This window comes from Antechinus flavipes, chromosome 2, assembly GCF_016432865.1.
Source record: "Antechinus flavipes isolate AdamAnt ecotype Samford, QLD, Australia chromosome 2, AdamAnt_v2, whole genome shotgun sequence".
In the NCBI taxonomy this organism is placed as follows: Eukaryota; Metazoa; Chordata; class Mammalia; order Dasyuromorphia; family Dasyuridae; genus Antechinus; species Antechinus flavipes.
In genome coordinates this window covers 421,199,048-421,216,771 of record NC_067399.1, presented here as the reverse complement: position 1 = coordinate 421,216,771, position 17,724 = coordinate 421,199,048, and the positions used below count along the sequence as shown (strand labels likewise).

Sequence of the window (17,724 nt, the reverse complement as noted above, 5' to 3'; positions counted from 1 at the left end):
GAAACTTGCAACCCTTTCTATATGAGTCCTCTCTGCAGAATGGACTTTCCCATAAACCCAAAAAATATGGGAGAAAGACTGATCTCTGATCAGTTAAAGTCTAGAAAGGCTTTCTAGCAGTGAGATGTGATCAGAATGGTAAAGGGAGGAATGGCATTCTGCAGGTGTAGAGAAGGATTCTTTTCCAGGAGAAAAAGGAATTTGAAACAAATGTTCTGGGATGGGAGCAAGAAGTATTTAAGGGCAAAAGTGTCCAAGGACAGCAAAGGCCTTATTTCTCCACTGATCATTGCCCCCAGTCCCAAGCAGCTAAATGCACATCACTAGATGGTAAGAGGAGCTAACATTAAGATGGCTCCTAAAATACGGGACATGTGCCAAGGAGGTGGAAGTCTACTCCTGGGGGAATCAGGAAAGGTCTCATATAGAAGGTTTCGAGTAAAGAGATATTCTGTGAAGTGGAGATGCAGAGGCAGGACATTCCAGATAAAGGGGGACCATCTGTGCAAAAGTGCAGAGGTGAGAAGTGGGATTTTTAGTATGAGTAACAGACAGCAAGCAGGTGAAAATGGATGGATGACATCTGGTACCGTTGCTTCCTCAGGGCCCTGGGAACCAACCCCCTGCACTGTGACTGCAACCTACGCTGGCTTTCAGAGTGGGTGAAGGCAGGCTATAAAGAACCAGGAATTGCCCGCTGCAGCAGCCCTGAGCACATGGCAGACAGACTCTTGCTGACAACACCCACCCATCGCTTCCAGTGTAAAGGTAGGAAGTGGGCCCTGGTTCCTGTCCCTCTTAGGATCTGTATGTTGTCCTTCAGCCATCTTCTTACCCCCAAGTCTTCTATCTTTCCTCTGGAGTCTGCTTAACTTTCCTTGTCTACTCCCAAAATTAAGCATCTGACCCATCTGTGACTTCATAAACCAGTACCCTCTCTATTCCATTCCATAAGCTGCAAAGGAACTTCCTAGACATTGAAATTCACACATATATATATATATATGTATATATATATGTATATGTATATATGTATACATATAAATATATAGCCTCATCCTTCTCTTCCTTAATCTTCCCCTTCCTGTTAATCCTCAACAAAATAAATGAATGAATGAATAAGTAAATGAATGAATAAATAAATGGCTCCTTGGGTTTTTAGGGAAAGGAGTTGCCTGGGTATATTTCTGGGGAGTCATCATGACCACATAAATGTTTTGTCATATCCCAGATAATTCCAGGCTTTCCTGATTTCCTCCTCACCTCTCTAGCTGTTCAGGAATTCAGATATATTTCTTAACCTTTTTCTCCCCTCAGATTTTTACAAATTCTTCAGTACCTCTTCTGACCTACCAGTCTTTATGAACTAGAGAGAATGAGAGAACTAAGAAAAGGAAGGAGAGAAAAAGTGGGTTGGGGAGAGAACAGCAGGCAAGCATAAGTACATGTTAGAGTTGGGGTTCCCTCCCCCCAAAAATGATAGCTTTTTCCCCTCCAAATGGAAGAATCTATCTATGTCCTTGCACGCCTGTCCCCAGTGTCCCAAATGTGACTGAGATGACAGCCAGACTCTCTATTTATCTTTTCAAGGAGAATTTTACATTGCCCTTTTCCATATAATTTGTTTTAACTGAAATAGAGGGGAAGATGCTTTGTTGTCAATAACAGTGCATTGGGATTCAGGAGGCCTCCATTCAGACCAAGGAAAGAGGAGACTCACCCAGTGACCCTGACCCTGCTGAAGTTTGGAAAAGTTATATTGATTTTTATTTTATAGAAAGCTCATTTTTCATTCCTCTATCTGCACCTGGAGCCTGAGAGGCCCAGAACCACAGAAACTAGCTGGAATTAAGGAGTCATAGAGAGGCAGAAAAGAACCATTGATCCCAACCTTGGAATCAGGTTTGCCAGTCACGTCTTTACTTGAGAATGTCAGACAAGCATTAGGCCTGATCCCAGCCCAGGTTCTATGCCCTTCTTAGTAGCCTCCTCTCCTGCCTTGCCCCTAATTAATAATAATAAAAATAAGTAACATTTATATGGCATTTTAAGGTCTGCTAAATGGGTTACGTATGTCAAATCATTTGATCCTCACAACCACTTTGTAAGGTAGGTGCTATTATTATCATCTTCATCCTACCAATGAAGAAACTGAGGTAAAAGGAGATTGAGTTGTCTGGGGTCACATAGCTAATATCTTAGTCAGAATTCAAACTAAAGTCATTCTGACTTAAGGCCATTTCTCCATATGCTACCTACATAGCCGTCAAAGAATTGGTGTTAAATGAATTAAGATAATTTATTTAACTCTAAAGTGCTTTAAAGTTGTCTTACATTAAATGGTACTTCTTTTCAATAAAACATCATCATCATATCTTCTTCAATAATATGTTACTTCCTTCCTTAAGAAAGATTATTGTGCAGGCCAGTGGGGTGACAAACTACAAGCCTGAGGACCAAAGAGCCCTCAGTGCCTGCTGTCATGGGATAAAGAGGTAGATTTGGAATCAACAAGTTTTTGTTGTTGCTCAGTCATTTCACTTGTGTGTGACTGTTCCTGACCTCATTTGTGCTTTTTTTAGAAGAGATACTGGAGTGGTTTGCCATTTTCTTCACCAGATTATTTTACAGATAAGAGAACTAAGACAAACAGGGTTAAATGACTTGCCTAGGATCACACAGCTAATGTCTGAAGCCAGATTTGAACTCGAAAAGATGAATCTTCCTAACTCCAGACCTTATATTCTATTCACTAAGTTACTTAAACTTATTTCAGTCCAAATTTGTGAATCTGTAGAATGAAGGGATTGAACAAGATCTCTTGGTCTCTAAGGTCACTTCCTATGCACAAAACAAAGAGAACCATTTAGACATAGTACCTCTCCGCCTGGATCATGCCGGGTGAAGTCCACCAAAGCTATCATGGCTGTGAACCCAGTTCTTGTGGAGTCCCTCCCTTTGACTGCCTACCACCATCAACTCACTTTGCCTACCACAGTCTGGCGAAGACTAATGGCATGAGAGTGGGGGAGTGACAGGAGCAGAGTCTGGGAGGTCCAAGGTGGGGTAAATCAGGAGCCAGCATGGAGGGAGCAGATGGAGTCCAGGCACAGGACTTCCTGCAATATGAAAAGATGCACAGAGTGTTTCTAATTACAGTGTATTGTTTGCAGATTAGCACAGAAATCAGATCAGACTAATTATAGTAATTGATTTGACTGCAGAAGTGTTTTGAATGATTTCCCACTGTGATTGTTTCATCATCAAGCAGCAGTTAAATTAATGGAAACTTTCCTGGGGAGGACTGTTCTTCCCAAATAAAACCAGACTGAAACTGGGACTGGAAGTTGTCTGAAAGAGATGTGGGCAGTAAAACAGGGCAGAGACTGCCAGTGGAGATAATTGTGTGAAATCCTTGGAAACTGAATACTCTGTGACTTTGGCTTTGCAGGTGCAGTGGACATCAGCATTGCAGCCAAGTGTAACCCCTGCCTCTCTAGTCCATGCAAGAACAATGGAACATGTAGCGCAGATCAGACAGAGCTGTACCGCTGTTCCTGTCCTTATGGCTATAAGGTACTACCAGGAGTGACCATTCTCATTGTCCACCTCTTCCCTATTCAGAACATACTTCTCACTCCCCCACCATATTCTCCTTACTTCCCATCTCCAATGGAATGACTTTCATCCAACTCGCAAGTTTCCATGCTAAATCTGGATAATCCAAATCCACAGATCACTTCAAAGCAATGGTTTCACCTCTACTCAACCCAGCTTCACCCACCTAATCCTTAATCGGGAATACGGAGAAGGAAAAAAAACAAAGGCATTCACATTTCATGTCCTTGTCTTTATCCCCCACCCTCTAAATACAGTTCAATGAGAGAAATTATTCAGTCAATAAGAAAAAGGAAGTGATAACTGACATTTATAAAGTATTTCAAGGTTTGCAAAGTATTTTTTCTCATCTGAGCTTTAAATGTTTATTGATCTATTATTGATTAATTGAGATACATATTGCAATTTACTGATGAGGAACCTAAGATTTGAAGAGGTTTATGATGTGCTCAAGTGAGTAGGAGTTAAAATCAAGAAGTGAATCATAGGTCTTCCTGACTCCAAGTCCAGTATTCTATCCTGTGTGCTACATGTCCCTCCATAAAAGAAAAAAGAACAAGGGCTACTATTAAGAAGAGTTTTCCTTAAGCTGAGGGGAAAGAATTACTGTAGGAACAATGGGTAGAAGTTGCAAAGAGGCAAACTGAGTCTTGATATAAGGAAGAGGCCCTAATAGTTAGGGCTGTATCCAAAAGTGAGATAAATGAGAATATTAGAAGATGGTAAGTCAGTAAAAATTTTCAAGACCAGGCTGTATGGACCATTGATCAGTGATGTTGTGAAGTCTCACTCTGAAGGTACAAGCTACAAAAAAAATGGCAGCTATTGGTTTTTAAATTAATTTTTAATTATATTTAATCAATATTTGATTTAATTTAATTAATAATAATATTATTAATATTATTTTACAACTCTTTATACTTCCCTAGCTCCTGGTACACAATATGTTGCACAATATGATTTTGTACAATATATGTACACAATATGATTCACAGAATCATAAATGTTAGAACTGAGAAGGGTATTAATAATCGTCTAATTCATCTTTCTTATGTTAAAATAGAAGTTCTCAAACTTTTTGGTTTCAAGGTCTCCTTTATACTCTTCAAAAATCATTGATGATGTCTTGATGATAATGACTTGATCTTCATAACAACTCTTTGAGGAAGTAAAGTGTGATAATGATGGTAGTGGTAGCTAGCATTTATGTAGCTCTTTAAAAATATCATCTAAACCTGGAAGGTAGGCGCTATTAGAATTCCTATTTTACAAATGAAGAAATAAAAGCAGAAAGAGATGAATTGACTTTCCCAGGGTTCCACATCTAGTAAACTTTGTGGTAAGATTTGAACTTGAATCCCCTTGACTTCAAGTCCAGAATTCTATTCAGTATATCACCTAGTTTCTTCTGTAATATAATTCCACTAATAATATTAACACTGTCTTGAAATTTATGAAGGTATTGTATATGGAATATTGCTTTGCTATTTTTCCTTTTTAGAAGGGAAAGCTAGGGGTTTTCAAAGAGGGATTGCTTTATTCATTGTATTTCTATCCCTCAGCACCCAGATAGTGCCTAGTATTTAATAGGAGTTTAATAAGTATTTATTGAATGACTATGGGAGGGAATATACATATGTATATGTATATTCCTCCCATAGTTCCATATATATGCATATATATAACTAATACAACTATATATATAACTAATATAAAAAACAAAAAGTTTCAATAAAATCTTTTTTTCCCAAAGAAATTGAGGAAAATAGAACATAAAGAATTAAATGACTTCTTCAAAGTCACATAAGTCATTGACCGAAAAGGTCCTAGAACTCAGGTGTCCAGCTCCAATGACCTTTCAGTATATCAAATTGCCTCCCCAGATATATAGAACTATTTCTTTGGAAGAAAGAAGAGGCCAAATTGAATAAGTGAGAACCTCTATGTAGTTTTGGAAAGCCTAAAGCCTAGACACAAATCAGAATAAAAGGAAGGGATATGAGTACATAACCCAGAAGATCAGATCAGCCCTATTTGAACTCATCTTGCTGGTTTTAGGTCCAGTACTCCTCTATTCTCTGTACAACTTAACTGCCTCTAATGTTTCTGAAAGTGTGGGCTGTAGCCCTTGGGAATCCTGGAGGCCCTTTCATGAGATCCACAAGGTGAAAACTACTTTATAATAATAATAATTTCTAATATCATCATATGAATAGATATGACCCACATAAAAAAGCTCTTTGGAATTCTCAATGATTTTTGAAGAGTATAAAGGGCACCTTGAAACCAAAAAGTTTGAAAACTTCTATTTTAACATAAGAAAGATGAATTAGGCAATTATCAATACCCTTCTCAGTGCTAACATTTATGATTCTGTGAAATTCTGACCAACAATCTGGCCATGATTCTGAGTACTCCCTTACAATGGGAAAAAAAATACATTATTTATTCCACGAGTGTCAACAAAGCTGCCCAAACTTCCTACTTGGCTTTGTACTTCTCCCAGTGATCTTCAGGCTCTTCCACTTCTTCCTCAGCCTTAATCCCTCAAAAGCTGGACCCCAGTGTGGAAGCCCTGACCACCCAAATGAAGCTCGCTGAACTGGGAACGTGAGCCAGGGAACCCTCCTGGGCCAGTTCCCCAAAAGTGGTGGATGTGTTTCTTATCTGTAAACTTAGGGCCCTCAACAGTCCCAGTGATTTGAGACTAACTGCAGTTCTAAGGACAGGACTCGAGACAGTTATACCAACAGTTCCTAGCCAATGGGATCAGAGTGCCACCTATAGGCCATGGCTGGACATCTAGGTTGGGTTGAAATTCAGGACATTTGATATCCCTTGAGCACATCTAGCCATTATTGTACCAGCAAGCTGTCCACAGGGCTCTTGGACACTGCACTGTCTTGACCCATGCTCCTTTCCATATTTGGCTATTAATGGGAGAATGAAAGAAGAGTTAGAGGTCCTGGGTACTACAAAAGCCCTTTTCTAGAAAGAAATTGAACTTGAGCTCTGGAGTGGGAATTGTCTTGTCATCTGTCTTTTCCCCACTCCCTTGAAAGTAAAGAACTACACTACCTTCTAAGGAAAGAATAATAATTTTAAAAAACAATTAATAACTTAGATTTGCATAAAATTGACATTTCATGTTTATATGTTTATATAACTCCTTAAATATATTGTTTCATCTGTAAGTGCATGAATAGCACTGAATCCTCTGTAACTAATGTAATATTATTCTGCATTTAAAAAGGCATAGTATCCAAAATGGTAAAGGTAATAGTCCCACCATCGACTAAGCCCTATCAGCCTCCATATGAAATATTGTGTTGAGTTTTTTTCCATCATATTCTAGTATAGCTGAAGAATATTCAAAAGTGGGTGACCAAGAAATAAAGGGTCTCAAGTATATGCCTTTTAAGGATCAGTTGAAGGTAGTTAGGTTTATTTAGCCTAGCGAAGGCTTAGGAAGACAGAAGGGCCAGCCAGTACTTAGAAGAGAGGGACAAAGCTTGCTCTGCTTCAAAAAAAGAGAGAGAATAAGACCAGGGCAATGGGGTAAAGCTACAAAGAGACAGATTTAAGCTTAACTTCCAAAAAAAAAGTTAAACCTTCAAGAATTAAATGGATTGTCTTGGGAGGGAATGGGCTTGCCCTCACTGGAGCTGTTCAAGTTCCAATTACCAGATGACCAGTTGGCCATTTTGTTGTAAGGGAAATTATTGTTCAGGTACAGGTTAGACTAGACAAGCCCTAAGGGATGCTTCAACTCTGAGACTGTGATTACAAAGCTACTGAGGAGAAGTAGAATTGAAAAGACTTTCAATTATAAGAGTATATAGCCATTGTCATGTTTTTCCCCTACTTCCTTGAAAGTAAAGAACCATACTACCTTTTAAGAAGAGAGTAATCCTGGAATGGGTTCTGTCAATAAAAAGTTATTTAAAAAAAAAAGAATTGAAAAGACTTTATTAAAAAAAGAGAGAGTAATAATTTTTTAAAAATAACTTATGTTTACATAAAATTTTATTATTTGTAAAACCTCTCGAATACATTATTTCATCTGTAAGTCCATGAATAGCACTGAACCTTCTGTAACTAATGTACTATCATTTTGTAAGAATTAAAAGTCTGGTGAATGAAAACAGTCATTCACAAGTATCTGCTGAGTGCTTGTGCTTAGCACTGAGGCCTACCAAAAAAAAGTAAGACACATATCCTGACCCTAAGAAACCTGTAATCTAATCAGGAATATGTAGACCCAAGTATGGACAGGTGACAAACAATATAAGATGGTAAGAGATGATAAGATGAAAAGATGATAAGAGAAAGAGGGGCAGGGAGGGAATGAGGGAAGAAAGGAGAGAGAAAAGAGATAGGAAGAGATTAATATCATCATTAAAGCTTACAAAACCTTTTTCTCTCAACCTGGTGAGGTAGATAGTGCAAGTATCACTATGTGCATCTTACAGAAAGAGAAACTGAGTCCCCCAGAGGTAAAAAGGCTTGTCTGTGACCATATAGCTGATGTTTGAAAATTAAATCCTAGTGCTGATTCCATGACTTGATATCCCCTTTATTTTATAGATGTAGGAAGAGGCTCAGAAATGGCAAATGACTTGTCTAAAGCTACCCAGCTAGTTAGTGACCTTAGAGTCAGTCTAGTCATTTGACTCCTAAGCCAGTACTCAGCCCTGCCCAGCTGAACTCCAGGACCAGAGCCCAGGCTGGCGTTGCCCATCAGTCCCAGGTTGTATGTGCCAAATATGACTGGGGGTTACTGACTGTAAGATTGTAAATTGGCCAGGATGACTGTGTGTCAGCTGTTGCCCTCATACAACTGGCTATAATATGTGATTTCTATAAAACCTAATATGAGAACAGAGAGTGGATCTTCAAGGGCACTGGAGGGAGGAAGGCATTTATTTATAGCTTGTTTGTAGACATGTGAATGTCTGCAAAAGCTTTAAAGGGATGCAGAGGGAGGCTTTGGCTTTTGCTAAAGCTGTTGATGCCCAAGCTTGGATTCATTGGCAGGGCTGGGCACGCATACATGCATGTTCAAACACAGTGATCAGAAAAGCTTTTTGGCTTTTATGTACTTGTGGCATCCTCAAATGGAGGTGAAAAGGCAAATGGTTTGTATTCTAGTGGAAAGAATAATTCACTGAGAATCTCAGGAGACCCAAGTTATTGCTGTCTTTGCCACTGATTCCCTGGGTGGCTTTGTACAAGTAACTTCTCTTGCCTGGGTCTCACTTTCCTCACCTATAAAACTAGAGTTGGACAAGATGATCTTTAAAGTTCCTTTTAACAGTGATATTATGTTATTCTAGTTTAGGTCCTTTAAAGTTTTGGTGGAGAGTAGGAGAATGCCCCACTAGAAACTAGCCACTTAAATAGAGATTTTGGCTATTTGTGCATCATCTGTATCCCTACTGCTCACATCCCCAAAACCAAACAAGAGTTTGTAATGATTTTTCTCTTATCCTTTGATGGGGAAGAACCAAGCTACATATGTGGCTGTGAGTGAATAGCTGAAGACACTATGCTACCAGATGAAAAGTTGCAAAATTGTAGCCATTTTCTGAGCATTTCTGAATATCTGTATTTTGATGCTGTGTGAATCAGATATCCAGTATTTGGCTGATTTTTTCAAAGATTTGGTTTCATGGAGATATACTATGGCTCAGTCCTCCCAGTCTAAAAGTGTAAAAAATGCACTTTCAGTGGTCACTGAAACCCAACCTGCTCAAATACTGACCAAGCCCCCAGCTCTGTCCTACATTCACATTCAAAGAGTTGAGTCTTGGAGATAATGGAAAGGAGAATATGGCCGGGAACATCATAAATCTTGTGGATTTAAATAAAAATGAGGCTGGAAAGAACGGAGTTGACCTAATTTTCTAAAAATTGACAATAGTGATTTATTAACGAGGACAAGGAAGTCACTGAAAAGTGCCACCGTCATGCCCAATTACAGTCTCATCAAGTGCCAGGCACTGCTGCCTGGATCTGAATCACATTCAAGAAAGATGCAAAGCACATTCTCCAATCAGTGTTTGACACAGAGTCGCTAATTCCTGAAGAATATATTGAAGCAACTAGATGAGTGGGAATGCCCCACATATGGAAGCATCGTCCTCCCCAAAGCTTTTCCCCTTCCATCGTCCTTCAGAGCTTCATCCTGGCGTTTCTCACTGAGTTTTCTTTTTGTTGTTGTCCAGTGTTTCCAGTCATATCCATCCTTTCAGGATCCCAAAGGTACTGAAGTTGTTTGCCATTTCCTTCTCCAGGTCATTTTACAGATGAGGAAACTGAGGTCAAAAAAAAAAGTATCTTGTTCAGGTCACCAAGATGGTAAATGTCTGTGACTGAATTTGAACTCACTAAGAGTGCCAGGTCCTGACACTCTGTACCACCTAACTGCCCCACCAACCCTTTTAAGATCAGCAATTTTCACTTTATTTTTAAGACACCTTTCTTTCATACTCCTCTGAGCAGAAATAAGCTGACTTAGGACGAATTTAGAACCAATCTTAATAAATACTATTCACTTTCTCATTCGTGTATTAAATTAAAATATAAGCAATTTATAGGTTTCAGTCAAATCTTTAATTAAGTACCTACTGTGTGCCAGACAGCGTGCTAAGTGGAGAAGTCAGCATGATTTCCATGACTGCAATGGCGGTTGTATATTGGACAAAAGTGAGAGATAGGGTTGAAGGATAAGGAGGAAGCTGGCAAATGGTGGGCCCTGTCAGCCAGAAGATCATTGGATCCTAGATTGAGAGCTGGTAGCCCATCAAATCCCCTCATTTTATAGATGAGCAAACTGGTTAAGACAAGTTGTGTTTTGTCCAGGGTCATATAGGTACTAACTCTCTAAGGTAAGATTTGCATCCAGATCTTCCCAACTCCAAATTCAGCATTCTAGCCCTGCTTCCTCTCCACTTGCATATTGTATATTTTTTTCAGGTAATATAGGAGAGAGCACTGAAATTATAGTCAAGAAGACATCCTGTTGCTCAAAACTCTTTCTTCAGTCAATTTAATCCAGCATTGACCATTGAATGATAACTGTGTGCAAAGCATTGTGCTGGGGATAGAAATGTATCCAACACAGCCAAACCCTTCCTTTAAGTAACTAGCTTTTTACTGTGGAAACACAACATGGACACTGATCGGTCCGTAGAATAATGGATATTTTGAGGGAGCTGTTATTTAGTCATTCAGTCATATCTGAATCTTTGTGACCCCATTTGGGATTTTCTTGACAAAGATACTGGAGTGAGTTGCCTTTTCTGTCTCTGGCTCATTTTACAGATAAGGAAACTGAGGCAGGCAGGGTTAAGTGACTTGCCCAGGGTCACACAACTAGGAAGTATTTGAGCTGAACTTGAACTCAGATCTCCCTAACTCTGGGTCCTTAGGACTCTACTCACTGCACTTCGTAGCTGCCCTTTTGAGGAGGATGAGAATACTGCAGATTAGAAAATAGAGGGGTCAAGGAGCACCCGAGTAGAGCCTCAAAGAGAGCCAAGGAATCTGAAAAGAAGATGAGAGAGGGAGTGCACTCCAGAAATGGCAGGCGGCTTGTTTAGAAACATAAGGTTGGGAGACAGAATTAGACAGGTGGAGAAGTGCCTCTGTACACATGACTCGAGGAATGGCTGCTCTTTCCAGCTAGGAAACCATTTCTTATTCCTTAACAGAGGCATCTGCGTTTGAGATTTTGTGGACAGCCCAAAGGAAGAGTAGCACCTGGAAGGCGGGCATTTAATTGGAAAGGGGCCAATGAAGAAGAACTGGGAGTTTCTATCCAATCCTAACCCTGGCTAGAATTGTCACACAGACAAAGTGTCAGCCCTAACTTCCATTTCCTGTCCCCTCAGGTACCTTAAGCATTCCCCCAGCCCCAATCCTTTATGAAAACCAAGCTCTGGTTCTTTGTCTTCCACCCTCATTTGATTTCTCTCGGGACTTTACCATCTAGGGATATTTGTATTTAAAAATCCTCATGCCTCACTGCTGAATAAAAAAGATGTTAGGCCCCTTCCATGAAGGGGAGCAAAAAAGGGGCCTAAGACGGCCCTGCCCACCCTGCTCCCCTGCCCGCCAGGCCTGCCTTTGGCCTGAGACCCCCCCTTATGATTCTGCTGCTTGGGCACGTCCGTCACAAGCAGACTGCTTTCTGTAGCCGGCCGTTGTTCACACCGCTGGGCCAAGGTGCCCGAGCAGGTCGGCCCGGATTCCGGGTGGCGTGGGGTCTGGAACAGAAGGGGTGGGCTGGACATGCACAGGGACGCGCTCCAGGTGGACCAGGCTCTCCCAGGGAGGGGGCGGACCAGGCTCTCCCGGGGAGGGAGGGACAGCGAGGCGTGGGATGCGGATGAGGAGGGCCCCACGGCCCCACTGGGCCCAGGACTGGACAGTGCCTCCGCTCTGGTCCCAGCCCTGCCACTGTGCCCAAGTCCACGGGGACTTTTTTATAAAAAGAAGGAATTGGTCACGTCCTTGTGGGCCGTTTCTGGCCGTTTACTGATGAGCCTGCCCCATGGCCCAATCCCAGGTGAGGGAGAAGGAAATGGATGAGAACCGCCCCCCACGGGCTGCCAGAATTCTGGCCTCGCAGCTCAGACACTGGGGACAGCACTGACGAGGCCTTCACTCCGGAGCACATCCTGTTGTGGGCGGCAGCAGAGCAGGAGAGGCAGAGGGGATTTTCCCAGCCAGATGGGGAACAGGTGGCATGGCAGTGGGTGGCCTCCCATTAGTGCCCATGGCTGGCAAAGTGGCCAGGCCACAGAGCATGTGGCTCCGAAACAAAAGCAGCAGGAGCTTCCCACCCCCTCCTCCACCCTGGACGCCACCCCTCCCAGCCCTCTGGGAGGTAACTTCCCAAGATAACGATGCCAGCCTGCTTGGCAGAGAAGCCAAGCAGCAGGCAGGGCCGCTTGCCAAGGCTCAGGTGCATTCCTAGCCCATCTGCCAGCTTGGCTTGGTTGGCAGGAGGAGCCAGGGCTCCCAACAGGGTCATGGTATGTGACTTCAGAAAAGGGCTCTAGAACACTACACAGAAGGTATTCTCTCATATTCCCCCCACCTCATGTCTGTCTGTCTGTCTTTCTCTCTCTCCATCTCTCTCTCTCTCTATCTCCTCTCTTTCTCTCCCTCTCTCCTTCCCTCTGTCTGTTTCTGTCCCTCCCTCTCTCCTTCTCCCCCTCTCTTTCTCTCTCTGTCTCTCTCCATCTCTCTCTTTCTCTTTTTCTCTCTCTGTCTCTATCTCTCTGTTTCTCTTTCTCCATCTCTCTCTCTTTTTCTCTCTGTCTCTCTGTATCTCTCTGTCTCTGCATCTCTCTGTCTGTATCTCTCTGTTTCTCTCTCTCCATCTCTCTCTTTCTCTTTTTCTCTCTGTATCTGTCTCTCTGTTTCTCTATCTCTCTCTCCATCTCTCTTTCTCTTTTTCTCTCTGTATCTCTGTCTCTCTGTTTGTCTGTCTGTCTCTCTCTCTCTCTCTCTCTCTCTCTCTCTCTCTCTCTCTCTCTCTCTGCCCTTCATACCAACAACCAAACAGCTCACCAGACATGCCAGGCCTAATCCTCCCATCCTCATAAGAGTGGAATGAAGGAGGAAGAAGGAGAGAACCCAAGGGAGAGGAATTGAGTTTTCCTGAGACCTTCTGGGGGATGCCCTTGAGCACCCATCTCTCCCCAAACACAAAAACAAAGGCACTTTGTCCCTACCAGCAGCAGGGAGCTCCTGAGGCCGTCTCATCCTCCGAGGTGTCACTAACCTGGTGTATCTCCCTTCTTCTCATAGGGCCGGGATTGCAACATGCCCATCAACACGTGCATCCAGAACCCCTGCCAGCATGGAGGGACCTGCCATCTCAGCGAGACCAATCCGAATGGATTCAGGTAACAGCAGCTCCCAAGGGCTCTCCCTTATCCTCCAGGGGAGACTTTGACTTCAGTAGGAACTTCTTTAAGTGACTCTAATCCCAGGTGATTCTGGGACTCAAACTAGCAACAGAAGGAGATGATAGAGCCTGCCTAAAGACTCCCAGGTCCTTCCCAGCTTGTCTTGTGACAGTCATAAATCTGAGGGACAGAGCATGATTGAGGTCACCCCTATCTTGAATCCCCCTGGACCTCACTCAAACCCTCTTCATCTTTTTCCCCCAACAAAGGCTGCCTAAGTGCGTATCCATGAGCATCTTCCCTTTTCTTCTCATGACCTCATAATCAATCAATTAGTAAATATTTATTAAGCATCTCCCTTTGGGCCTTTGCTAAGGGCTTGGACTCCTCACTGTAACACAGTGAGCTAAGTCATTAAGATCTCAGGATTTAGAAAGATGAGATCATTTGAATTTGGGGGAGGAGGGACATTTCCCCAACAAAGGGGCTCGGCTCCCACCTCCCAGACCCTTGGGCACCCTCTTCGGCAGGCCCCATTTCTGCCAAGGAGAGCATTTCAAGCTTCATTTTATGAAGCTAGGTCTCAGAAGGCAGTTGCCTCAAGTAAGAGGCACAGACTAAGGGTTCTATAATGTGAACCTATCAAAAAAGTGGGAATTCAACCCAAAACTGCCCCCAAGAGGCTCCAGCCTCGTTTGCCAGCAGGCAGAGGATGGGGTATAGAGGCAGTTTGATGTCAAATTCTCTAAAACCCTTGCAGCCAAAAGGGAAAAATAAGTGACTATCAGAGGCATTATGGGAAGGGGCCGTCTTAGCCCATCTACTGTGTGGTCTGTGAAAGAAATTATCTTTTTTCTTTCTGTTCCTCTCCCTGGAGGGCCTAGCCTGTACATACATTAGCCTGCCAAGCCTGTCAAATCTTTACTCTTGTAAACTGAAACTTAAGTTGAGGTTAGTTTTCCTGTCTGAGAAATGCCAAGCCACCCACTCCCTGGTGCTGGGGCTCACAGATAGGGAGCGAATGGGGGCGAAAGGAAACCGCATGGAAATCATGGGGAGGTGGTGACATGGACAGGCCAGAGGCAGGAAATGCACCTCCAAGGCTGAAACCTCATCCTTAGGCCCTGTGCCCACCCAAGGGATGCACGGGTGAGCAAAAGGTTGCTTCACACTATGAGGGACTCCATTTCCCATATTTGGCTCTTATACCTAGCCTGTTAGGTAAAAACTTAGCTGGTGGTATTGTACAGGGGGTCTTGATTTCATTCCCAATAATTGGGGGACTTAACTTCATTTTTCTGACTTAGAAACAACTTTTGGAATTGTTTTATGGGTATGTGCTTTTTTTTTTCTTCAGGAAAAGTCCCAGATAGAGCAAGACTACAGTTAGGTACATTCTTATTCCGTGTTTCTGGGAAAGACCCAGATTCCCCCTGAGAGTAAACCATTTATTTTTGTTATCAGAGTCAGAAAGCATCCCCCTTATGGGGCAAAAAGTCATAAGTGAAGACCCTGGGGTAGCTAAACCAACAATACTTATCCTTTTTAAGGTGGAAGTTGGAGATGGGGTTGGGGATGGAGCCCAGAGTGTCAATGAGCAACAAAGGCCTGAGCTTCTGGAAGCTCTAAAATCATGGTGACATGCTTGCTTCAGTGTTGAGGAGGATATTATACTTTGGCCCCAGGTATAGAATTACTCTTTTTCTTTAAGTCAGGAGCATATAGGGAATGGGGAAAGGGAATGGGGCTGATCAAGAGTAGCTTCTAGCTTCCTAGATTGTCCTAGAAATATCTAGAGATTCCAATAGGTTATATTTTTTTTAGCCAATCAGTTCCTAAAGTACTGGATTTGGAATCAGGAGAGCTGACTTTGAATCCCAGTTCTGCTACTCATTCTTTCACCTATCTGAGCCTGAGTTTTCTCATCTGTAAAACAGGGTTGAACTAGATCAATAATGTCAAATTCAAATAGAAATAGGGATCACTAAACTATAAGGAAACCTGTAGACTACATATTGACTTAAAAAACTACAGATTGACAATATCTCTATCCTATTGTATTTTCATTTATTTTTTGTTAAATACTTCCCTATTGCATTTTAATATGATTCAAGCCAATTAGAAGTGTTGGGGGAGGCATATAACCTGCAGGCATCATGTTTAACACTTCTGGACTTCATTCCAACTCTCTATACATGAGCTAATCCTTGAGAGGGCAATCTCTAAACCTGATGCCATTAGCAGGACCCTACCTCCTCCTAAGGCTCACTAGGAGTCCCATCAAGGAAGGAAGCACTCACACTGTCCACCTAGACATACACAGCTCAATCAGCAATTTGCTACTACACTCTATTTTGCAAGCCTCTCTACTACTGATTTCCCACCCAACCTCCACCTTCAAAGTGATCATAAAAATTTAAATAATAAATAATAAATAAAAATAAGTTAATAGCTTTGACTAAGACCTCCTGAAAGACAAAACTTTCTAGCCCAGCTACAAGATTTTTTTCCCCCCTAAAGCCTCATGACTGACCCATGGCCCATGACTAAGCAAGGGGTTTGTGGGAAGAGGGAATGTGGAGAGGGAGAGGCAGGAGCACTTTTGCATTACAGGCCCACATGTGCTCAGACTAAATATCCCCCACTGTGGTGGCAAGACTGCAGTATGTCCAGAGGCAATAAAGGGTCAGCAACTGAGCAAAGATGAAGGGCAACATGGTACAGTAAAAAAGATGCTAAGACCATGGTTCAAAACCTGGTTTCATATAATCTTGGACAGGTCACTTAGGATGCTAGAGCTAGAACTAGGAGGGATGTCTAGAGGTCATTGGGTCCAGCCTCTTCATTTTAAAGATGAGGAAACTAAAACCTGCAGAATCCAAGTGATTTTTTCATTGTTACAGAGGCAGTAAGTGAATCTGAATTAAAGCCCTTTTGCTACGACAGCCTTTTTTCTCTGCTCCCCATTCTACTACACTGCTTCTTCTCACTTCATTTATCAGGTCCTAATTTCTCATTTTTAAGATGAGAGGATTGGCCAGATGACTTCTGACATTCCTTTCAACCCTAAATTTATGATCCCATGCATTTCAGGAGTCAGTCCAAGTTGTCTAATTTTCATTTCTTCCAATTTTGTAAACTGATTCCCAAGTCACTCCTGAGCAGGGAGAGCCAGGATACCACATTTCATCTCACAACACATTTTTATGGACAGGGTATAAATCTTAGATGTATAGAATCTAGTCTTGGCAATGGTGACAAGCTGACTACATTGCTTATTTATAAATAGGGGAGGCCTCCTCCCCATTGCCTTGAGCCATAGCTCCCCATGTCCCCAGGGCTGCTAAGCCCAACTTCTCTGCCTTATCTCACTTCTGTGATCCCAAAGATGAGAACAGGGTCAGGCAAAGGACAGATCACTGGTTGTTAGGATTTTTTTTCAATTTTAAGATTATTAATAAGATAGAGACAAGTAAAGAAAATACTTTGCTCTGATTAATGATGGTTAACAATGAGTCCTTGATTCCCGGCTCCATAGCCATCCTCCTTCCTCATCTCCTTGACATTACAGACATTGGAGAGAGCTCAAAAGTAATCAAGAATAATAAATGATGAAGTGTGAACATGGCGGGTCTGAAGTATGGCTAAAGGAGGGGTTGGAGAATTTAGGTCTAGAAAGGCAACAAGGAAATTGTCTGGAAGCATGAGGAATCCTTTGAAGAGGCGGGAGGCAGTTCTCTCACTCTACAAAGGACTGAACTGAAGAAAAGGTGAAGGAGAATTAAAATGCAGCTGGGGGAATTTAAGTTAGATTTAAGAAAGAACTTAGCACTAAATGAAGAACTAGAGAAGGCTTCCAAGGGCAATTCTAGGAGCTCTGTCCTTGGGTATCTATGAGAAGAGAAAAGGTGACCATAAGTTTGGGGAAGCAAGAGAGAAGTCTTGCCCATAGTGTCTTCCAGTTAGAAGACCTTCAGAGTCATCTAGTCCAATACCTTAGGTAACTAAGTCTAGAAACATGAAATAAATTTGTCCACAGAGAATAAATGGCAGATTCTGGTCCTTGGTCTCTTTCCACTGAAGCACACTGCTCTCTTATCAAGAAGCTTATGTAGATGACTCTTCCTAGTCCCTGAGCCCAAATCGAGTATTCTCCTGAGCAGCCTCTAGGTGCTACTCTAGG

The 17,724-nt window shown here is 42.2% G+C and overlaps 1 protein-coding gene across 3 annotated transcripts in view; it reads left to right on the top strand.

The window, feature by feature from the left end:
• The window catches only part of SLIT3 (slit guidance ligand 3), a 778,163-nt gene that overhangs the window by 717,399 nt on the left and 43,040 nt on the right, over window positions 1–17,724 (top strand). For all 3 annotated transcript variants that reach the window (XM_051978878.1, XM_051978877.1, XM_051978879.1), the window contains 3 exons: window positions 605–768; window positions 3,452–3,576; window positions 13,441–13,538. In XM_051978878.1, the coding sequence (XP_051834838.1) occupies window positions 605–768; window positions 3,452–3,576; window positions 13,441–13,538 (387 nt within the window). The remainder of the gene's footprint in view (window positions 1–604; window positions 769–3,451; window positions 3,577–13,440; window positions 13,539–17,724) is intronic.